The sequence below is a fragment of the Oncorhynchus keta genome, chromosome 4 (assembly GCF_023373465.1).
Source record: "Oncorhynchus keta strain PuntledgeMale-10-30-2019 chromosome 4, Oket_V2, whole genome shotgun sequence".
NCBI classification, from domain to species: domain Eukaryota; kingdom Metazoa; phylum Chordata; class Actinopteri; order Salmoniformes; family Salmonidae; genus Oncorhynchus; species Oncorhynchus keta.
This window is the reverse complement of record NC_068424.1, coordinates 45,272,911-45,298,186: the sequence shown is the minus strand read 5'-3', so window position 1 is coordinate 45,298,186 and position 25,276 is coordinate 45,272,911. Positions and strand designations below refer to the sequence as shown.

The following is a 25,276-nucleotide window of genomic DNA, read 5'->3' as shown; positions in this document are numbered from 1 at the left end:
CACAGCCAGGCAGTGACACACGCAAAACCTCCCAGTAACACTTCTGGGAGACTAGACTCCTTAAACCTCATTTGATTTGATCATTTTGAGTGATGAACTATTTTTTTTGTTGATTTCACGTTTTACTCACATTAGGTTGACAACTCAAACAAATGTAAATTAAAACCAGACATCGAAATGATGTCTGTGCCCAGTGGGTTGTATATTATGATAATCCACTCAAATCCATATAAAAACATAAAAGAGGTAAAGAAAGAAGCACGCTTATCGGTGATAAGAATCATCTCTGTAACAGTTTCATTGATTGGTTTCCCAGATTAGCACAATTTCAAATAGGGCTAAAAGATACAGTAATGTCACAGTGAACATCCAAACACATAAGCTACTGTCTGACACTTCTCTTCAAAGTGTCCTGTGGATCGTGCCCAGTTTAAACCAGCATCGAACCCCCCTGAGCAAAAATAAAGGCCAGTCTTATCCATCATCTTCAGTCAATCAGTACACAGCATAGCCAAAGCTAATTTAATTTATTCCATCTGAGAGACAGGGAGGGGTACGGTAGGAAGTCCTCATTTCATAGACATAGCCTAACGCATTTGCTCTAGTTACAGAATAGGTCTGCACTTTAGGGCTGACAGGTGACTCAGCCCATATCACGGAAGCTGAACACATAACACTGCAGTATTCCATCACGACAGGACAGCTCTGTGTCTGTGTAATAATACACAGCATTTCATTGCAGAGAGACTGCTGAGCAAAGCGAAGACTGCCTGGTGCAGTGGGCTATATTGTTTCTCTGTCTGACTAAATCTGGGAACATAAGACTTCCGTTTCGAAGCTGATATGACCATAATACATTTGACGACTAAGCCAGGAGTCCTTTTGGACAACAACTCTCTCAGCAACCAGAATCAAAGGAACCACTGACTGGCAGCTGTTAAAACCACATTCTGTATGATGTAGGCTATGATGAAATAAACTACAGAAATTAATTTGCTATGTATGCATCTCATTAATATTAGGGGAAGAACATAACTGGGCTACATAATAGCACAGGCTTTTAAATATTTACATCAAAATGGATAATTACATTTCCAAAAAATCTAATAAAAATGGATTGAGATGGATCTGCAAATACTACAGGACATAAGATCCAGCATGATCAATTTCTAAACTAGAACTATGTGGTTCAGGCAGGGTTGTGTGTAAGTAGGCCGGATCTTTAGATCCTCTTGACTGGACAAGACTTGAGTAGACCAGGTGAAGTGGGAAGGTGGTAATTACCAGTTGTAAAGTCGTAAAAACCAGTTGGATGCATTCACGTGCTTCGAACTTGTTGAGTGAGGCTGATTGGCCAATTGCCAACAAGTTGCTTCCACCATAAACTAAAAGTACAGCTAACATGCTTGTAAACAAATTATATTGTTTAAAAAATATATTAATAGATTGCTTCTAATAAATAATGTTTAGTTGTTTCCATTTAACTATAGAAAATGATGTTATCAAGGTAATTTCCTTAGTAGGTGACGGCAGAGGTCATCATGTGGGATAAAGCAGACCTCACTGATGATAAACGAGTTTCCCACTTATTACCAGTTGGAGGGGCGTTCAAGATATTTTCCCCAGTCGTATGTGGTAAATACCACCTTCCCACATCGTTGTGAACGCAGCATTAGTCGTGATCTAGGCTGCTTAGAAGCAGCAGCAGTGGCGGCAGTAGCAGTCACATGATGCAACCAAAAGAAGGGAGTGTAGCTGTCGCTCATGCACGTCACTGGAACCGCCTCCGTACTACTACGCATAACTGCAGAAAGCACATGACTGCAGCAACTACGTGTTCTATAATTCTGGTCACGAGAATCGAGTACTATTACAATGACCATATAGCACTGTCAACCCGACTAAATGAACATGCAACAGTATGTAACACCGCAACGAATCTAATTATACAATGCTAATATCACTAATGCGAATCAGATCCAGAATGTTTCACCCTAATTATTATGTTACACTAGGACAGACACTTTTGGGAACTACCGGTAACAAGGTTTTGTAACAATAGCTCGGTGCTTACGCAAACGATTAGCTACGAATACATAATCGCATTAATTTTTCACAGACGGGCACAATATTACGCATTTGTCAATCTCATCGTCATTCTTGCAGCACCTGAAACTCCAAGGACGTCGACTATCATTCTCGTTGCATTGAAGTTGCTAAACTTTGAACCGTGAGAGGCGTAATATACAGAAACAGCAGCCTACCGGTCTAGTTGAAATATCTTTCGTTTTCAGATGGCTGGTGATGGTAAAACAGTAGGCTAGTCAACACAAGCAAATTGCATTGTTTTGCAATAACAGAAATATGAATCAAAACAACCTTGCTTCGTCCCGTAACGACCCATTGCTTATAGATTGTTGGCTATTAACGTTAACGTAGATAGGATGGGGGAAAATTGCATTGTAGTAGTAGAACCAACATAACAAATGCATCAATATTTCTAGATAACATTAGTCAAACCTTTGTATAAAAATATTGCCAACATATCAGTATTTTACAGTTATTTCAATATCAACTGTTTAAAGAGCCACAAGTCACATTCATGCCATTAGTACTAACGTTAGTCTCTGATTTGGCACGACTGACATTAGTAAAACAATTGTAAGAAGGAGTAAAAGTAGAGTAAACGTTTTAAAAGCGACAAATACATTGTTATGTCGCTGTTAAAACCAAAATCATATAGCACAAACAAAACTATTCAACTAAATGTTTTATGACGTCCTATCACCACGTTGTATGCGCTAATGACATTTCCTTAAAACTCCACGTGAAGCCCAGGCGTCAAGGTTTGAAGACGCCGGTTAGCTATCGAGAGCGGTGATGCTTTACAGCCAGAGCACACATGAAGATGAAATTACGCATGCTTCTGTGAATAACATGCAAACATGAAACCCCGGCAATGTAGTCCTGACCCTGCACATGTAGAATATGAACATCCCTTACCTGGCTCCCGGAGTTTTCTGTCAGGTAATTGAAGACAAAGGAAGTGAGCTCCTCATCTAACAGTGAAGCGCAGTCCGCCATTTTCTAGAGAATGAGAGCGGAGAAGTCAGAGAGCGGAGTATACAGGCAAAGACTGTATGTAGTACAGTGTGATACAGGTCTGTTCACATGCAGTTGCAGCTAGTCGCCGGTTGAGGGCGTTGTTATAGACGGCATAGACTGAATACAGATATACTATTACCGAGCCTCGTAAGTAATGATGTCATAACACTGTTTGAATAAGCAAATTAGATACATTTACCCACGAAAGGTGCAAATCAATCGATATGTAGGCATATTGACCTTGACATAAGTAATGCTTGGAAAAACAACATTGATATGAGCAAAATATGAATTTCTGCCAGGCTAGAATGGACACTGCGTGTGGTGACTACGATGATGACTCAGACACGCAAAGCAACTAATCTGTTTACACAACAAGCCTAACAATCTATAACTCATATTTGAACATACTTTTCCATTTTCATTTCGTTCTATTTTGACACACTCCTGTAATACATAAAGTGCACAGAATTCAGGACATTTGCCACCACTCCAACAGTGTGCCCCCCCCACACACAAAAAAAATGGGGTCAAAATCTAAATATAATAAATGGACATTTGTCATTCCTTGCTATTATGCCTACAATATCCCTATTGACAGCAGGTAAGGATATATGGTTTGCTCATTTGGCCCACCTTTGCCCCTCCTGATTGCATATCAGTTGGATCATGTTTCAGGGACAAGTGTAAGCTCGGCTACTACATTGTGGTTCCTCCATCTACTCCCCAATGCCCCACTTCATTTATTTACCATTCACAACTCAACACAGGCAGCTAATGGTGCTTATTGTTGACTTAGCTATCTTATGAAGGTTATGAATTGTACAATTGCCCTAGCAAGGTTTACACACGATTAGCTAACTAATTGGTTTGCTCACCACACACAAATGTGCACAAACACAGTCCTTTAATGCTTTTGTATGCAGCTGATGCCAGCATGTCACACCACTGGACAGTAAGGGCTTTGAACATGACAAGGCCAGGGACAATTGCTGTTACGTCTTCACTCTGTTATGCCACTGTCTAAGAAATCATATACTGGTACTCTCATTCCTATTTTTAGGTCCCGTAACCCTTTTCTATGACGGGTCTTCATCATGTTGTGTTGGACATTTGGTTTAAATAAATTAATCTAAGGATGTTTCAAAAATAACCCACATAGGCTGGCATTAATGTTCGCCTGTAATCTTCCTGTCATCTTGGCCAAGTCTTCCAGCAATACAAATGAATGTGGGCCAGGCATGTTGCACAGTATATCAAAGAAGCATAATGCATTTGTCGTTTCATTAGAATTTGATTTGTTCTAATATGCTCTTTTTGATTGACAAGATGGTTGATGCTCTGTATGTACATTTTAGGTTCTTGAGATGAATGCCTGGTGGTTGGTTGTGTGTCTTGAACTCGAGGTTGAATGTATCCCTGTGCTGACCTAATAGAAGTCCTTGGAAAATAAATAATCAGCTCTGATTTTCAAGGCAAAAAAATTAATTGAAATATGTCTTTAGGATGTCATTTCTTGGTTGGTCAATTCCCTAATTCCTGTCCCTTGATCCTAACTGATAAGTAATTCACAAAGACTACACCTCAATGGAGACAATATCACTCAGATTGGGGTGATATCTAAGGAAGTCTCAGGGTTTTGCTCGCCTGTGGTAGAGTATCTCATGATAAGCTGTAGACCACGCTATCTAACCTAGAGAGATTTCATCTGTATTTTTAGCTGTCTACATACCACAACAGACCGAAGCTGGCACTAAAACCGCACTCAATGAGCTGTATTCCTATAATAAGCAAACAGGAAAAACGCTCATCCAGAGGCGGCGCTCCTAGTGGCCAAGACTTTAATGCAAGGAAACTTAAATGTGCAACCAGAGGGAGAAAAGAAAACTCTAGACCACCTTTACTCCACACACAAAGACGCGTACAAAGCTCTCCCTCGCCCTCCATTTGGCATATCTGACCATGACTCTATCCTCCTGATTCCTGCTTACAAGCTAAAATTAAAGCAGGAAGCACCAGTGACTCAGTCTATAAAAAAGTGGTCAGATGAAGCAGATGCTAAACTACAGGACAGTTTTGCTAGCACAGACTGGAATATGTTCCGGGATTCTTCCAATGGCATTGAGGAGTACACCACATCAGTCACTGGCTTTATCAATAAGTGCATCGGGGACTTCGTCCCCACAGTGACTGTATGTACATACCCCAACCAGAAGCCATGGATTACAAGCAACATTTGCACTGAGCTAAAGGGTAGAGCTGCTGCTTTCAAGGAGCGGGACTCTAACCCGGAAGCTTATAAGAAATCCTGCTATGCCCTCCGACGAACCATCACACGGGCAAAGGGTCAATACAGGACTAAGATCGAATAGTACTACACCGGCTCCGACGCTCGTTGGATGTGGTAGGGCTTGCAAACTATTACAGACTACAAAGGGAAGCACAGCCGAGAGCTGCCCAGTGACACGAGCCTACAAGACAAGCTAAATTACTTCTATGCTCGCTTCAAGGCAAGTATCACTGAAACATGCATGAGAGCATCAGCTGTTCCGGGTGACTGTGTGATCACTCTCTCCGCAGCCGATGTGAGTAAGACCTTTAAACAGGTCAACATTCACAAGGCCGCTGGGGCAGACGGATTACCAGGACGTGTACTTCGAGCATGCGCTGACCAACTGGCAAGTGTCTTCACTGACATTTTCAACCTCTCCCTGTGTGAGTCTGTAATACCAATATGTTTAAAGCAGACCACCATAGTCCCTGTGCCCAAGAACACTAAGGTAATCTGCCTAAATGACTACCAACCTGTAGCACTCACATCTGTAGCCATGAAATACTTTGAAAGGCGGGTCATGGCTCACATCAACACCATTATCCCAGAAACCCTAGACCCACTCCAATTTGCATACTGTACCAACAGATCCACAGATGATGCAATCTCTATTGCACATCACACTGCCTTTTCCCACCTGGGCAAAAGGAACACCTATGTGAGAATGCTATTCATTGACTACAGCTTGGCGTTCAACAACATAGTGCCCTCAAAGCTCATCACTAAGCTAAGGACCCTGGGACTAAATACCTCCTTCTGCAACTGGATCCTGGACTTCCTGACAGGCCGCCGCCAGGTGGTAAGGGTAGGTAACAACACATCCACCACGCTGATCCTTAACACGGGGGCCCCTCAGGGGTGCGTGCTCATTCCCTTCCTGTACTCCCTGTTCACTCATGTCTGCACGGCCATGCACGACTCCAACACCATCATTAAGTTTGCTGACGACACAACAGTGGTAGGCCTGATCACCGACAATGATGAGACAGCCTATGGGGAGGAAGTCAGAGACCTGACCGTGTGGTACAAGGACAACAAAACCTATTCCCCCTCAGGAGACTGAAAAGATTTGGCATGGGTCCTCAGATCCTCAAAAGGTGATACAGCTGCACCATCGAGAGCATTCTGACGGGTTGCATCACTGCCTGGTATGGCAATTGCTCGGCCTCCGACCGCGAGGCACTACAGAGGGTAGTGCGTACGGCCCAGTACATCACCGGGGCCAAGCTAATTTTTTGCAGACATGTTTTGGTACCCTTCCCCAGAGCTGTGCCTCAACACAATCCTGTCTCGAAGCTCTACGGACATTTACTTTGACCTCAATGTTTGGTTTTTGATCTAACATGCACGGTCAACTGTGGAACCTATAGACAGGTGTGTGCCTTTCCAAATCATGTCCAATCAATTGAATTTAACACAGGTGGACTCCAATCAAGTTGTAAAAACATCTCAAGTGTGATAAATGGTAACGGGATCCACCTGAGCTCAATTTTGAGTCTCATCGCAAAGGGTTTTAAAACCATCTTTTGCATCTTGCCTATGCCGCTTGGTCATTTCTCATCCATATATTTATATGTACATATTCTTATTCCATCCCTTTACTTAGTTTTGTGTGTGTTAGGTAGTTGTTGTGGAATTGTTAGATTACTTGTTGATATTGCTGCCCTGTCGGAACTAGAAGCACAAGCATTTCGCTGCAATAACATCTGCTAACCGTGTGTATGTGACCAATAAAATTTTATTTGATTTTGAAACCATGCAGTTTATTAGGCTACAGATGTTATAAATTCTGATAAACTTCACAGGGTGGTGAAAGTGCATGGTGATCTTGATGCTGCTTTCCAATAAATATTGAGGGTCTTATTCTGTTGACATGAATAATGCTTGACTACCATAATAATCTCATCAGGTAGACTAGCATACCTGCATAGCCTACCTGCACTGTATCTGCGAGCTGTTGGCTCGCTAAAGCGCACATGCTAAAATCAGAATAGTCACATTTTGCTATTTAATGCCGTTTTTGTGACAACATTATCGGTAGAGTTATCGGGTACACAACAAGTCAATTTGGTGGAAGCACACCACTGGTATGAAAATGCACATATTTTCTTAATGCCGATTCTAGAATATTACCATAAAAATCTGTCGCCAATTATATGGAAACCTGGTTAGTGTTAGGAATGTTTGTCATCTTACCTATATTTCAGCACTGAACAGGTCATTTGATTCTTGTCATCTGTTCAATTGCGTGGTGTTGTTGTTACTCAACTGTATTGAGTTAATTTCAGTTAACTCTCAGCGTAAAAAAGACATGGGAAGGGGGCCTCATTATCATTTTTCCTGGTATGCTTTGTTGCAGGTTTATGTTTAGAATAGTTTGTTTTAATATCTCATGCACATTGATTGATTCATTTATCTTATACAAAGATAAATAACATTTTTCTAAACTATTCCTATCTGTAGTAAGGGGTTGGATTTACTGCACCCGTTACTGACATGGTTGTTCCAGTTAAGATGGTTTAGGTAGTGTTTTTTATTGAGACCTTCACCTTAGCAGTCATTCTGAGTGCAGGTTGGGGGTGATGAAATATTCAAATTCTTCCCTCTGGCAGGATTCCGACAGACTTCACAAACCAGCATAATATGACTTGCAAGTCTGATGGGGCCCATGAGCCAGGATTTTCAGACCATAATGTTGAGGATAACTAGGCCATAACTAAAGGCCTTATTAAATGTATAATATGCGGTCATAAAGTGTTCACTTTGAATTGAAACACATTCACTCTGGCAGTTACTTGGTGAAGGCTTCAGGAATAGAAATCAATGAATGCAACAGGCATGTCTCTGTCACTAACAAAGACAGTCATGGGTGGGTATCTCTCACATTCACTCAAAAGACATGCTGGGAAATATGCAAATACGGCGTTACACCCTATGTTAAAACTTAAACGCCTTGTACTGAATAAATGTGCTTTTGCATTTAAAAAGTGCTACAGCAAATAAATATGTTTACAAAAACACTAACGTATTTTCATTGAAATTCTAAATAGCTTGACACGTTTAAAAAGTGTTGCAGAAAAGTTTTTAGTCATGTGTTCAGATCCTAAACACTTGATTTTACAACGACAATGACCATAGGAATTGCACAAACAGAACCAGGCTAGTGGAAATGTTGCTGTCGACTACTAGGAAACGTTGTTGTCGTGGGCTACTACTAGAACTAGGCTGTCTATGGTCATCAATCAGTAGAGTGCCCCATTTCATCAGTTATATCATCTCATTGATCTGTCAGGAGGAAAGGCCTGATGCGATGTGGGAGGTCAATACAGTGGGGCTGCCTGCTGCACGTTCAGCTCAGCCTACCCCAGTTGTTCAAGGACGCCAATCAATCGGATTCACACAATCTTTTCCGAGAGGGGGGCTAGCACGCCACTGTTGTTGATTGGTGACAGGGGTATTTTGCTCAGTCATGATCAATGGAAAGGAAAGGAGAGCAACACGTCGCTTTCGCCGCATGTCGACAACATTTCCCAATGTGACGCGGCCTGGCATAGCCCCAGTCACATGTCTGATCTAATGGCGCGGATCATTTTAGGGGTTGATGCACCGTAAGTGGTAAGCTCTAGTCTGGGTCCTCCTTATCATACCGCTCGCTACCTGTGACTGATCACTGACAATTTTGTTGTGATCCATCGGGGGTCAAGAGGACAGGTCAGCTCACAAGTCAATAATGGGCGTCATCGATACCATGCCCATTATCAGTCAGTAATGTATGGTTGGGAGAGTTCTATAAGAGAGAAGAACGAAAATGCCCTATCCTATATTTACATGCCAACTTTTGATGCAGTTTGACACTATTTGGAAATTAGTGGCTTTTCTTGTGGTTGATTGATTTCATTGAGCGTTTAGCTCACACACATTTATCTCTGGTAATGTATATAAACAAAACAACGATTGATTCGGACATCTCTTCATAGCATCCAATTTCATCCGAATCTTAGGTCACTGTCATTCATGTCACGTGGATAATCCGTACTGAGTGATAAATCTACAATACATGTAACATCACTGACATGCTCTTAATAAGTCAATGTACAATTAACAACAAGAGCGGGAAAGACTATGAATGAATGGTGTGCGTGTGCTTCTCACGACTGAGCATCACCTACAATCACAGAGCTGTAGAAAAAAACAGCCAGATGTTCAGCAACCTATATGTCTCTCCGCTGAGGCATGTGTAAAATGCAATGTATTGAGGGGGATGCTTAACTCGCAGTATGACCTGTGTGGCACAGTGATGTGGTGCATGTAGCGTCCTATATGCATACAGCAGAGCACAGCACACTGAACCCGTTGAGCGCGCCTCCGGCTTAACGGCTTTCATTTTGGAGGCAAGTCAGAGGCCTCGACAAAGACGCAAAAGATTCCGTGCTCAGCGCCCTGTGATTGGCTGGCCGGGCTCTTGTCTCTGAGTGGAGGAGGAAGGAGAGTGAGTTTGTAGTGAGCTAGAGCGAGAGAGCTGGAGACCCGATACCCCCGGCCAACACGTGCCTTTCCATCACGACTCCCTTTTTCTTCCAGCACAATGCTGGCAGGCAGGCAAGCTCGGCTCCCTCCACTGCTCACCACTCTCTTTCTCACTACTTTATTGTCGGGCTGGTTAAACAAACTGCCACAACCAGTCACTCAGGTGATAAAGGATTTCTAAGTCGTCTGATCTAACACAAACAAGCAGTGGGGGTGAAAAGTTTTGCTCCAGCCGAGCGGTCACATGCCAGACATTTCTCTGCATAGACCTCGTCCAGTCCTCCCTCCCCTTTCTCCCAGGTCCACTACCCCCAGACATCGCCCTAGGGCAAAGAGGAGTGGGGCTATATTTAGCGGCTAGGGGATAGAGGGATGCCAAAGGCCCTGTTTACACTTGACCTAACCATCATAGTATGTAACATTTGGTCATATCCCATCCCCTGTAAATTTGACCATTTCTAGATCGAGGAATGAGGGCAGAGCCATGATGATCACCAACAGACCAAACTGCAAACTGTGCTTGGAAAGCGCTTGCATTTGGAAAGCCTCTCCCACGTTTGGGGAGCTTCTGCGTTTTGGACTTGTTTGAACAACGACAGGTGTAAATGAATAGAGATCCATATTCTGTTGTTTGCCTCCTTTTGTCCCGACATGGATCTGAATGTCAAATTCAGAAGTCTCTTGGACCATCCCAGAATATTGATCAAGAGCAAACACACACAGTATTTACTATATGTTCCTGGATGGGTCGGAATGTGTTAACACTAAAAGCAACAACAAAAAAATAAACTATGATCAGTCATAGGATGAAGCAGAACGGAGAAACACAGCAGTTTGTTACACCATTGCCACGTTTTCTTCCAGGAAGTGTGATGCACTGAGTTGCTACAGGCAGGTTACATGTCAAACCCACCCAGCGGATGTCAGCTTCTCTTCAGTCTCATAACTGCGCTGTCGATGACAGGACCGCAGAAACAAGTTCTGACGAAAATGGTTAATTACTCTGACAAATCGAAAACAAACTGTCTAGACAACGGACACTGGCATTTTCTTTGGGGTTGTCTGTCCCTTGACCTGTGAGAACGTGTGCACTGCATTGAGAGAGGCTGAGTCAGTACAGCGTGTGTGTACATTGTGGGATATGTAGCATTCCTGCCATTGTTTTGTGAATAGAGGGGTGTCGGGAATAGAACAATTTGGGTTGTCAGACACGCTAAGCCAGCAAAGTGATTCCAAAGGCACGATTTTCCACACCTTGACGTAAAAGATTCACACACCACACACTCCCCCTACTCATGTGCACACACATACTCTGTGCTCGCATTCTCACACAACAGAAAGCTGTTAGGCTTCTACTGCTTGGGACAGTGATGCAGGTGTGTGAATCTGTAAGGATCAGACATCCTCCCCTCAGAGAGAGATTGTGTGTGTGTGTGTGTGTGTGTGCGTGTGACCACTTGATGGGTGGCTGTCAGGGGGCAGGTCATCTGGCCTAGAGCCTGGGGACGATATCTATCACTGTCTGCAGACCTGGCAGTCTCTCTCTCTCTCTCTATCTCTCTCACACACACACTCTCTCTCTCACACACACTCTCTCTCTCACACACACTCTCTCTCTCACACACACACTCTCTCTCTCACACACACACACTCTCTCTCTCTCTCATAGTTCCAGTAAGCTTCATTCCACCTTCTCACCACCACCAGCCAAGCCCTTCCTCTGTGCTCCTGCTGGACAGACAGGCAGCGAGACAGACTGTAATTAAGATAAGCTCACATTAGAGGGTGTGGAACCCCGTACTGGGGAAATGAGAGATCTGAGTCTCTATCCTATCTACTAAATGATTATCCTCCAGGACACCAAAGCGGTGCAATCAAAGCACTGGTAAATGGGGAAAGAAATGTGAATGTGTGTTAAGACTAAGTAGTCTATTCTATAAGGATATTCCCTGACTACTGGGTGACTGGATGTTGGCTACCTTTTTAAAATAGACTATCTGCATGTGTACATTGATTTGAAGTGATGAACAGAGAATCTAGGATAATGCTGAATTGTCTGATTTGGTCTCAGCTGGATCTCTGTGTGTTTTCTGGGAAATGGGAGAGGTTAGACTGCTGGAGTCAGCCTGTGATGTTGACAGCCCACCTGCTATAATGCTGTGTGAGTGCACCGCTGCAAGATGTAGTCCAGGCAGGCAAACTAGGCCAGATTAGTATTGGAGGCTGAGCCAGAGCATTGCCTTCTGGGTGCCCTGATGCTACCTCCCCCTGCCTCCCACGTCTCTCCCCCTTGCCTCCCCTTCTCTCATGCCTCCCCCTCCCTGCCTTCTCCCTCCCTCTTGCCTCCCCATCTACCTCACTTCCCTCCCTCCTCCTTGCCTTCCACCCTGCCTCTCCCTCCCAGGTTTAGCAATAATGAAGCAATGCTTAGCGTTGGGTATAATAAACATTGATCCCATTCAGTTGGGATCAACTGATCACACACACACACACAAGCACGCGCGCAGACAAAACAGACGTAAATCCCGATTAATACACAGTGCACACACAAACATGTGCACACACACACACGTACAAATTGACAGGCACATGTCAGAATAAGCAGTGTAAGCAATAGGAGCGGAGGTATTTATTGAGGATTGAAGGACATTAGGGGCATGCAGTGGGTGTAGCATACTTTGGTAAATATAGTCTAGCCACGGTGGCCAGTGCCAGGCACTCCTGGGGGGTTATACTGTTGGGTGAGAGAGAGAGGGGGGGTGTGTTGCCTCTGGGAACACAGCAACACAGGGAGCAGCCGATAAAGAGATTGGCGTTTGTTATATTTAGGTCCATTCCGTGGAAAGACAGAGGCATATCTGGTAAGCATCCCAGATGTTTGGCATTTAAGCGATCTGGATATGCAAGTACCAAGGGAAACTCCTCTCTATCCTCCTTATGTGAGTTTCACACTGCTCTGGACCATACAGGCAAACATAGGAATCCCTCATGGCACAGTTAAAACACAACATGCAAGAGATAGATGGAAAGTTTCATTCCAAAACGCTACATCCATTTTCAGAAATATGAGTAAATTATATGTTTTATTGTTTAAATAAATTATTAAAGAGCTTGGTGTGTTTTTTTCACTATCTAATCATGGCATAGGTTTGTTCAATGACAGAAATGTATTTGTTTAAAATCTACCACTTGATGGTTTCATTTTAGAGAAACAAATAATTATTTATTTATTTTTGCTAAATGCTACTTATCTGTCTTACTCTCAGAGAAATAAGTTTGACATTTTTATACAGTCAAATGTAACAAATGTTTTTTAAATGACTGTACAAACAATACATTTATGACATATTTTTTTATTTAAATAATTAAATTAAGACGCAGTTATTTGAGATCAGTATGTAAAACATGTGTATTTGACATTTTAGTCATTTAACAGATGCTCTTATCCAGAGCGACTTACAGCTAGGTGAGACAACCAGATATCACAGTCCAATATACAGGATACAAACTGGAGGTCAACCGATTAATCGGAATGGCCGATTAATTAGGGCCGATTTCAAGCTTTCATAACAGTCGGAAATCGGGATATTTGGGCGCCGATTTCCAATTATTTAAAAATATATTTGTATTTTTTATACCTTTTATTTAACTAGGCAAGTCAGTTAAGAACACATTCTTATTTTCAATGACTGCCTAGGAACTGTGGGTTAACTGCCTTGTTCAGGGGCAGAACGACAGATTTTCACCTTGTCAGCTCAGGGGTTCCAATCTTGCAACCACAGAGTTAACTAGTCCAACGCTCTAATCATTGCACTCCACGAGTAGCCTGCCTGTTACGCGAATGTAGTAGAAGCCAAGGTAAATTGCTAGCTAGCATTAAACTTATCTTATAAAAAACAATCAATCAAATCATAATCACTAGTTATAACTACTGGTCCAGTTAAAGCAGGCAATATTAACCAGGTGAAATTGTGTAATTTCTCTTGCGTTCATTGCACGCAGAGTCAGGGTATATGCAACAGTTTGGGCTGCCTGGCTCATTGCAAACTAATTTGCCAGAATTTTACGTAATTATGACATACATTGAAGGTTGTGCAATGTAACAAGAATATTTAGACTTAGGGATGCCACCCGTTAGATAAAATATCGAACGGTTCTGTAAGGGCCGCAGCTTTTGTGGAGCGATGGGTAACGATGCTTCGAGTGTGGCTGTTGTCGATGTGTTCCTGGTTCGAGCCCAGGTAGGGGCAAGGACGGGGACGGAAGCTATACTGTTACACTGGCAATACTATAGTGCCTATAAGAACATCCAATAGTCAAAGGTATATGAAATACAAATGGTATAGAGAGAAATAGTCCTATAAATACTATATTAACTACAACCTAAAAACCTCTTACCTTGGAATATTGAAGTCTCATGTTAAAAGGAACCACCAACTTTCATATGTTCTCATGTTCTGAGCAAGGAACTTAAAACGTTAGCTTTTTTACATGGCACACATTTTTACATGGCACATATTACTTTCTTCTCCAACACTTTGTTTTTGCATTATTTAAACCAAATTGAACATGTTTCATTATTTATTTGAGGCTAAATTGATTGTATTGATGTTTTATATTAAGTTAAAATAAGTGTTAATTCAGTATTGTTGTAATTGTCATTATTACAAAAAATAAAATTAAAATTAAAATAAAATATTAAAAAAATCGGCCGATTAATCGGTATCAGCTTTTTTGGTCCTCCAATAATTGGTATCGGTATCAGCATTGAAAAATCATAATCAGTCGACCTCTAATACAAACATTCCATTCCAGCAAAAATGGATATATAGTGGTTTGCAAGAGAAAAAGCTAACATTTGATGATTTTTTTTCTGCCTCTAAAATCAAAAAAACCTGAGAACACTAATATCTAACACGCACATGAAAGTACTCATAAACAATCATTCTGATGAAAAAACACAAATGTGAACATTTAGTGGATATACAGTAGTGTTTTAGAAAGAAAAAAAACTCTTCAGATACACTCCTTTGGAACCTTTTTGGTTCTAGGTAAAAACCATTTTCGGTTCCATGAAGAACCTCTATGTGGAAAGGGTTCTATATGGAACCCTCTGTGGAAAGGCTTTAGAGTCACTTCCCTCTATAATCATTCGGACCAAAAGTTAAATCCAGTTTGAGGCTAGCGTCTCATTTTGGGAGTCTGAAATGGGTGTCGGAGAATTGGTCATAATCTCATCATACACACACGTCATTTAACATACACACAACCGCACACAAAGATTCACTCACGCGTGCTCACGCGCATGCACGCACACCAAAAACACAGAGACATAAAAGCTTCTATAACAGAGCCTTCTTATCTCAGTGCAGCACACCTCTTTACCGGTGATACGGGCAGTAATTGAATTGTGCATGAGGCCATTTGCATGAATAGGGGAAGAATTCAAAAAGCATCACGGACAGTTAAACAGACTCTGTCTCCTGGCTCCTTGGCTTGCTTTGACTCTGACTCTATGCTCACCAGCCTCTCTGCTGTTCAGTGTCTGGTCTGTTAGTCATATGCAGATTATACAATATAATCCTCCTGGATTCACCTTGGTTCATACAGAGAAAAGAGCATAATATAACATTACGCACAGGGATCTGTTAGGATCCCAGGACGACACCACGTCATCACACTCTACCCTGCCGGGATGGATCCACCAGGAAAGTCGTTTTTTTGTGTGGTGTAAATCTAACTTTCCATACGGGACCGTTGTGAATGATGTAGCAGCATTTCTAGATGGGAACATTTTCCCCCAGTACATCAAGTTGTCACATTAAAAGAGCTTTTTATGTAATCATGCATTTCCTAATGCTGGCTTTCAGCCCTTTTAACGGTCCATTCCAGAGACCCATGGATAGATCAGTGATTTGAAATAATGCTTAGATACAGCATGACTCAAGACATCTTGTGAACCAATCAGATACATTCATTTTTCTTCTCCCACGTGACTAGCCCCAGGGTAATCTCTATGAACCCAAACAAAGCTGTCCGTCTAATACTAAACCATCCAGCCTGGCTTGCACACTTTATATACGCATCGTATTCTCTCATACTATCCTGGCGTGTGTGTCATGATATATTGACAGGGCAGAGACCTTTCCTGTCAAGCTCACTCCTCCGGTGGCGATCGAAGTGAATGTTTTTACTACACCCAACTGTATAATATGTCACCCAATAAATGTTCAATCAGAACCAATCGTTCTGGCATGTAAAGGTTCAGGGACTCTGGCTGTGGCCACAACAGACAGTCTGCAACTATGGCTTTGCTGGCTTCACCTCAGTATGATTACATTGTTACAAGGACCTTACATGACCACATAGCCAGAGTTGGATCTGTGATGTGGTGTATAGACCATGGACCCATTCCCCTCCCTTCGCACAAACACATCCACCGTCTCTCCCTCCCTTGGAAACAGCTGTTGTTGGAGTTGAACCAGAACACCAGCTTACTGGGTCTTCTTAGTTGGAGCACAATGAGAGGGAGGCGGGGAGGGAAGGGGGAGGGAGCCCATACCAGCAGCAGTTCACCCTGCACCGAGGATGCTGGCTATTACAATACATGACCCTGGCCTTTCCTATTCCTACCGTGAGAAGGCCAGAACAAGCTGGTCGTCAATATACCCCAGAGCGCTACTGCTGGGGGGAATACGGAGGGAGGTTAGAATAGTAGGGATGATAGAAAGAGAAGAACAAGAAGATAGCACTACAAGGAGGATTAGATTAGGAACACTTTATTATCCCACCAGGGGGAAATTGGTTTAGGCATGTGCTTAAAAAGTCCAAAGACATTTCATATGGAAAGTGCAATAGGCATCGTATTTACAGTGAAAGTTCAACACATATGTGCACTCCTATTAATAACCAATCAAGAGTCTTTTGGTAAATGTATCCATTAAACAGCTGTATTAAAGAGTCCCTGTATCTGTACTTCCTGGACGTCTTTTAAAGAAGGGTTTTCCCTCTAAAAGTCAGGCTTCGGATGCTTTTGACAGAATTGTGGATGAAGTGGGTGGATATGTGATGGAAGACAGGGGGCTGTCATCAACCTTTCCCTGCCTGTTGTCAGAGCGACAACTCCTCATGGGCCGAGGCTGCTGGTGGAAATGAAGAGGGAGAATAAGGTTAGAGAGGATAGAGAAAGAAGAAAAGGGAAGATATGAGGGGGAGGCTATTTGATGGAAGAGCGAGTGCCGGTGTCAACCTTTCACTGTCGGTTGTCATAGCGACACACTCACTAGGCCTACTCATGGACCAACGCTGCTGCTTGGAAAACAGTGTGAGAATAGGGTTAGCGAGGATCGAAAGAGAAGACGAAGGGGCTATTAGGAGGAGGGGGATATGTGATGGAGAGAGAATGCTGGTGTCAATCTTTCAGTGTTGCCACATCGACACATGGCCAGGGCCAGCTGTCCCTGGTGGCCTGATGTGGTAAAAGGGGAAGTCTTCCATAATTACCTCAAGATTAGAGAGCACATGACCACAGTAAAATCCCCAAATAACCTCTACAAATCCTCAAACTCTGCAAGCTTTCGGAAACACCACCAGAATACTAAGAGGGGAGGGAGTCAAAACAATTTGATCTACATACCTCCACAGTTATGTACAGAATCTAGAGCTATGTCCATAATGGCACGCTTTTTCCTATATAGTGCACTGCGAGCCCTGTGGTCCCTGGTGAAAAGTAGTGCACTATATATGGAATAGGGTACCATTTCAGACGCAGCCTAGGAATTTCCCCTCAGGCCTTATACACAGGCGTCAACTGAGTCAGGAAGAGTACAGCCCTTTTACAGAAGAAGTCTGAACCACACAACGCCTGAAAAGAGGAAATCTTTCTGATTCATCTGTGTGGGTTGGGGGTGCATTCAGTTCACCATCCAATTCACTCTCAGGCAGTCACTGTGTCTGCAATGCAACACACCACTTGTGAAAGCAAATCCCAATACCTTCACCATCCTCCTCCTCATCATCTGTCTCACTGATACTGACTAACACAGTGGGCTGGGGGGTCTGCAGTCCACACCTCCTCCATTTGGGCTTTTTGAAATACTTCCGTATTGTCTCGTATGCTTTCGGTAAAGCTACTGTTTCCTTCTCCAATGAGTGAAAATGACGAGCCAGATATGCAGCAAATACCTGCAGTTGTTGCTCATATGTAGTCATAATTAGGGACCTGGGTTTTTCCTAGTCAGGTCACATGCTCAGGAAAAACTCTGGGCCCACAGTAATAACATGTAATAATCTGAACTCTCTGTTCTCTCTGAGTGCAATGTGAGACTGTGGTTGTGTCCCAAATGGCACCCCATTCCCTACATAGTGCATATGTAGGGCACGGCATAGGCATTACGGTGCCATTTGGGATGCACCTTTTGAGACCAAGGCCATTTCTAAGCTGCAATATGTATACAGACAGTGTGACGGGGACAGGGACCTGACAAAAACCCTGCTAGGATAAGAGCTACCATGACGCCATCATGACACTTCCCCTCCCACGTGATGTGCATCAATTTGCCACAGATCAGACACATACCAGGCTAGAGTCTGGAGGCTGGCACAGCAGTACCTCTGCTCACCTTAGGCAGCCTGCCAGCCACCATAAAACTCCTTGTCATCATTCACTGTTGCCTTTTATACATATACAGTTCACTTCATTATACTCTTAGAAAAAAAGGGTTCCAAATGGGTATTTTGCTGTCCACCACAGGAAAAGCCTTTTTGGTTCCAGTTAGAACCTTTTTTGGTTCCAGGTAGAACTATTTTGTGTTCCATGTAGAACCCTCTGTGTAAAGGGTTCTATACGGAACAAAAAGGGGTTCTCCTATGCGTACAGGTGAATAACCCTTTTAGGTTCTAGATATTTAAAAAAAAGTGTTATCTAGAACCTAAGAGACACAAACACACACCCTTTCCCAAAAAATGTGATCATCTGATTATAATCTGAATAGAATTGCATTCAGTTATCAGTTTCTCTATCAGTCAGATTGGTGTCTGCTAGACTGAAGTGCAAGTACAAAGTGATTGCTGCAAGGAATGTAGGGGACGTGGTGTAAGGTTATTAATATGTTATAACATGACTAATACTGTGTATTGCCAAGTCTGCAAAGTGCATAGTTCATTGTGTAGCCAACTATTGTATAAGCAGCATACACCGAAAATATCATAATTTCAAGGTTGTCTGTCAGATCACCTTATTTTTATAACTTTGTGGCTGTAACTTATCAAGCCTCTCCTTCCTAGAGTCAACAAGAGCTTGGCATGCCCTGTGGGTGGATGGCCACTAGCCAGGCTGGTGTCACTGAGGGTGTGTGTGAATAGGTAGGTAGGTTAGGTCGGTGTGTGTCTGTCTGTCTGTCTGTCTGTCTGTCTGTCTGTCTGTCTGTCTGTCTGTCTGTCTGTCTGTCTGTCTGTCTGTCAGAGAGAGAGATTCTAATAAAACAATACACGGTCCAGCTGGTGCTCTGTCCCTGTGGTACATGATTTATATCCATATAATCTATTTTTATATCATATTTATAAAATAGTATGGAATTGAAGGCTAATGAGCTCCATTTAACTGATGTAGTGTACCAATCTGGAGACCTTTAAATGATCTGATATGCCCTAAATAACGAACACTGTTTTAATAAGCTTTTTAAAGTGCAATGTGTAGCATGCAGAGTTTCCTTAATCCAAGCTTGGTAGAGACGGACAGAGTAATCCTCCAAGGCTATAGGAGGTCAGGGGTCAGCTACAAGTTCCTATAGCCGAGAAAAGCATATGTCAGCAGCCTAGCCCCAGTGTGTGTGTATATATATCTATATACTCTCTCTCTCCTGCTGGAGAAAGGTTAGTTCCAAATGAGCAGCTAGTTCCAACATTCCAGGGGTGTCGCTTCACATCTAGGAGTCAGCTGCCTGGTAGAGGAGGGTGAAGGGTGACCTCCAGGCACCATTGACATTTTAACACGGCAGCATGGAGGGAAAATGCTGCATGGCTCTACTACACTGTAGCTTACAGGCAGCTACAGGGGAAAAACGATCAAGATGACATGGCTAAATGCTCAACTATTTAAGGTTTAAGACTTGCTGCCACTCCAATCTGTCCAAAACGATGAAATAACATACAGTTGAAGTCGGAAGTTTACACACACCTTAGCCAAATACATTTAAACTCAGTTTTTCACAATTCCTGACATTTAATCCTAGTAACAATTTCCTGTCTTAGGTCAGTTAGGATCACCACTTTATTTTAAGAATGTGAAATGTCAGAATAATAGTACAGCTCCTGACAGAGCAGGTGTAACTGAGTCAGGTTTGTAGGCCTACCTTGACTTGCTGTCCTTAAGCCATTTTACACAACTTTGGGATGTTTTGAGATCTGCCATTTACAATTTTCTGACTGATAGATGGCTTCACATTGACCCTGTGTCTGACCTCTTTCTCCCCTCTCTCCAGATGCTTTGTGCCCAACAATGGCCACTCCAATCCGGAGACCTCCTCCCCTTCATCAACTCATTTGCTGTCCTTAAGCCATTTTACCACAACTTTGGATGTATGCTTGGGGTCAATGTCCATTCAACTGGAATGTCCATTTGCTAACTCTCTCCTCTGAAGACCCATTTGCAACCAAGCTTTAACTTCCTGACTGATGTCTTGAGATGTCGCTTCAATATAACCACATAATTTTCCTATCTCATGATGCCATCTATTTCTGTCGGCAAGAAGTGCCCCAGTCCCTCCTGACAACTCCATTGTGTCCTCCTCCCAGAGCTAAGAACCCTCACAACATGATGCTGTTCCTGTAGGTTCACCTACAACATCGTGCTTCACACAGGAACGGTTGGGATGGTGTTCTTGCCGTGCCATTAAACCCCTACAACTCATCCAGAAAGCTTCAACCCCCAAGTTCTTTTTCCTCCAAATATACAAGACCACGGATGGTCATTATGACCAACCACAGTTCTATCAAAACTTTTGTTTCATCAGACCAGAGGACATTTCTCCAGGAAAATCCTCACTTTAAGATTTAGATGCACTATTTTAAAGTCCCCATGTGCAGTTGCAAATGACTTAAATGTAAATGTAAATGTCATAATTTCTCATATACATCTCATTTTTCATGCCGGTTTTGGAGCAGTGGCTTCTTCCTTGCTGAGAGGCCTTTCAGGTTATGTCAATATAGGACTCGTTTTACTGTGGATATAGATACTTTTGTACCTGTTTCCTCCAGCATATTCACAAGTTCCTTTGCTGTTGTTCTGAGATTGATTTGCACTTTTCGCACCAAGGTATGTTTATCTCTAGGAGACAGAACGCTTCTCCTTCTTGAGCTGTATGACTGCTGCGTGGTCCCATGGTGTTCATACTTGGATACTATTGTTTTTACAGATGAATGTGGTACCTTCAGACATTTGGTAATTGCTCCCAAGGATGAACCAGACTTGTGGAGGTCTCCAATTATTTTGGCTGATTTCTTTTGACTTTCCATGATGTCAAGCAAAGAGGCACTGTTTGAAGGTTTGAAGGTAGGCCTTGAAATACATCCACAGGTACACCTCCAATTGACTCAAATGATGTCAATTAGCATATCAGAAGCTTCTAAAGCCTTGACATCATTTTCTGGAATTTTCCAAGCTGTTTAAAGGCACAGTCAACTTAGTGTAACTGACCCACTGGAATTTTGATACAGTGAATTATAAGTGAAATAATCTGTCTGTAAATAATTGTTGGAAAAATGACTTATGTCATGCACAAAGTAGATGTCCTAGCCGACTTGCCAAAACTATAGTTTGTTAACAAGAAATGTGTGGAGTGGTTAAAAAAATAGTTTTATAAATGACTACAATTTAAGTGTATGTAAACTTCCGACTTTAAGTGTGTATGGAATCACGTAGTAACCAAATAAATATATTTTATAATGGAGATTCTTCAAAGTAGACACCCTTTGCACACTTTTGGCATTTTCTCAACTAGCTTCATGAGGAACGCATTTCAAGTGTGCCTGTCTTTGTTCCACCTGTCACCAGAGGGCGGCAGAGACCGTCTTTGAGACATTAATGGCACTCAGATGTGTCCAATTTACTCATTATGATATCCCAACCTTGTTAAGCCTACCCCTTACTTTTTCGAACATTCTGTTAAAAATCGCGCAACATTTCAGCGGCCTGCTACTCATGCCAGGAATATAGTATATGCATATGATTAGTATGTGTGGATAGAAAACACTCTGACGTTTCTAAAACTGGATAAATCACGGCTGTGACTATAACAGAGCGTGTGTTTCATCGAAAAGCGCAAGAAAAACTGATCACCGAAAGCTGGGAAAAATATCCATGCGCCACTTGCATGTATTGTCTATGGGAAACCAAATTACATGGGGCTGAGATTGCAAGTCCCACAGCTTCCACACGATGTCGCCAGTCTTGTCAATTGCCTGGGCTTTGTTTCTTGGTCAAACGAGTAAGAGAGAGCCCATTCCTTCCGGTCTCCGACAGGATGTTTTGGAGGAGAAATTTCAGAACATGATTTGAAGACGTGGAGCTATTCAATACACATCGCCCCGTGATCAATTTGATAGATTATTAACGTTTACTAATACCTAAAGTTGGATTACAAAAGTATTTCGAAGTGTTTTGTGAAAGTTTACCATCAACTTTTTTAATTTAAAAAAATGACGTTGCGTTTCAAAACGCTGTTTTTTTCTGAATCACACACTTTTCATAGATCGATATTTAGGGTATATATGGACCGATTTAATAAAAAAAAGACCCAATAGTGATGTTTATGGGACATCTAGGAGTGCCAACAAAGAAGCTCGTCGAAGGTAATGAATGTTTTATATTTTATTTCTGCGTTTTGTGTAGCGCCGGCTATGCTAATTATTTTGTTTACGTCTCTTTCAGGTATTTTGGGGTGTTCCATGCTATCAGATAATAGCTTCTCATGCTTTCGCCGAAAAGCATTTTAAAAATCTGACTCGTTGGCTGGATTCACAACGAGTGTAGCTTTAATTCAGTACCCTGCATGTGTGTTTTAATGAACGTTTGAGTTTTAACGAGTGCTATTAGCATTTAGCGTAGCGCATTTGCATTTCCAGATGGCTAGATGGGACGCCTGCGTGTCGGGTGCGCTTAAGAGGTTAAAAGATGTGTGTTTTCTGTTGTCCTTTGCAGAAGATTGAATTGTTTACCGTGTGGGTTCGTTTCCTGAGTGAGTTTGAGAGTTAGTGTTTGTTGTTTTCTCAAGTGTACTGTGATCCTGTGTCTACTGATTCTCAGTAAAGTACTATGTTTATCCTTAACCACTGATTCCCCAACTGCTCTCTTCTCTGCACCTGGGTCCAGCCTTACCACGTCACAGCAAGCTTCTGCCAAAATATGGAACCAGCAGAGCTCACCCAGATCAAGAAGGTTGTAACCCACCAAGAAGCACTGCTGGGGCGGCAGCAAGAACAAATCTCCCAAATATCAGAGACACCTCTGGGCACTTACCGAATCAGTCCAACCACAGTCCAACCTCAACCCAGGAGGAGCCAATGTTCACGTCTCATCGCCCAGTGCTACAGGCGTCGTCGTTGTTCCTCCAGGGAACCTGCACTGGAAAACCAAGATCCCAGCCCCCGAGCGGTATGACAGCCACCCAGGAGGATGTAAGGGGTTCCTCAATCAGTGTTCGAGCTACAGTCCTCTATCTTCGACACAGATTGGGCCATGATTGCCTACATTCTCTCTACTCTCGGGCAAGGCCCTGGCATGGGCAACGGCGGTGTGGGAACAGCAGCCACCATCCTGCAGCTCCATATTAGCCTTCATTGCCGAGCTGAGACAAGTCTTCGACCACCCAGTCAGTGGACGAGAAGTGGCCAGCCGACTGTTCAACATCTGCCAAGCGGCCAGAGCAGTGGCTGACTTCGCCATTGAGTTCCGCACATTCGTGGTTGGAATATGGAGCCCCTGGTCACGCTTTCCACCAGGGTTTGTCTAACTCCATCAAGGATGAACTGGCCTCTTAGGAACTGGGAGAGGACCTCGAGTCCCTGATAACGCTGGCAATCAGGATCGACAACAACTTCTGAGAACTCGTGAGAAGGTGCCTTTTTGACACTACCCCAGTATCCCGGTTTCCTGAGCACCCCAACCCCCTTGAACACAGCATTGAGGACTCATGCAGCTGGGACACACACGTCTGAGCCCACAGGTGTGTGACATGTGCATGATCGAAGGGTGCTACCTCTACTGCGGATGTCTCGGCCATCTCCGTGCTACATGCCCAGAGCTGACGAGAAATGCTATGACTCGCCAGGACAAGGGGAGACCCTGATGAGCTGTGCAGTTACTTCCCAGCTACCCAGTCACCATCTGTCACTACCCTCCACTGGGACAACCGTCAGCACCAGATTAAAGCCTTCGTGGACTCCGGGACAGCAGATAATTTAGTTGATCAGGACTTCGCCAGAGAATTACAAATCTCCTGTGTGAAGTGTCCCATCCCTCTGCAGATTCAAGCCCTCAATGGATGGACCATTGGCTCCGGTCAGGTGGAATATCAGACAAAGACCATTTTACAGCAGTTTGGGGTGAACCACTCAAAGACTCTTCATTTTCTTTTGATCACTGCTCCCGAGAACCCCCATATCCTAGGGTACCCCTGGCTAGCGTTACATAACCCACTATTCTCCTGGTCCACGGGACACCTACTAGACAAGGGTAAGGACTGCCAGACTAAATGTCTAAGACCCCACCAAGAGCCTTGCTGTGTTTTCCTGCATCCATTGAGACCAAGACTTCTCCACTCTCCCTCCCGAATACGTCAATTTACAATCTTCAACACTTACAATCTGATGTCTCTAACGAGGAGAGGGACTCCGAGCCCATCATCCCCAGCTCCGGCATTGCGGCCCCTGTGATGTCAAGTATTGAGACCACGGTCCGACAAGCCCAGACCCGAGAACCTGACCCTGGCTGGGGACCCACTAACATACTTTACGTTCCGCGATCAGCCCGTTCTTGAGTACTACAATGGAGACAGTCCTCTAAATTAACTGGGTATCCAGGGGTTAATCGGACACTGGAGTTCCTGAGGCAGAAATTCTGTTGGCCCAACATGATTGAGGATGTGAGATCCTTTGTTGCGGCCTGTTCCACCCGTGCCCAAAGCAAGTTGCTCCAACCTCTGCCCATCCCCAGCTGGTCCTGGTCCCACCTGTCCATAGACTTTATCACAGAGCTACCGCCATCCCAAGGGCTTACCACTATCCTGGTGGTTGGTGGTTGTTGATCACTTCTCC

The 25,276-nt window shown here is 43.2% G+C and overlaps 1 protein-coding gene across 1 annotated transcript in view; it reads right to left on the bottom strand.

Moving 5' to 3' along the window:
• The window catches only part of LOC118384008 (peroxisome proliferator-activated receptor gamma coactivator 1-alpha-like), a 63,582-nt gene extending 60,442 nt beyond the window's left edge, over nucleotides 1-3,140 (bottom strand). Inside the window, exon 1 of the mRNA XM_052507402.1 lies at nucleotides 3,004-3,140. Coding sequence (XP_052363362.1) covers nucleotides 3,004-3,084 — 81 coding nt within the window. The 5' untranslated portion in view covers nucleotides 3,085-3,140. The remainder of the gene's footprint in view (nucleotides 1-3,003) is intronic.
• Between the last annotated feature and the right edge of the window lie 22,136 nt (nucleotides 3,141-25,276).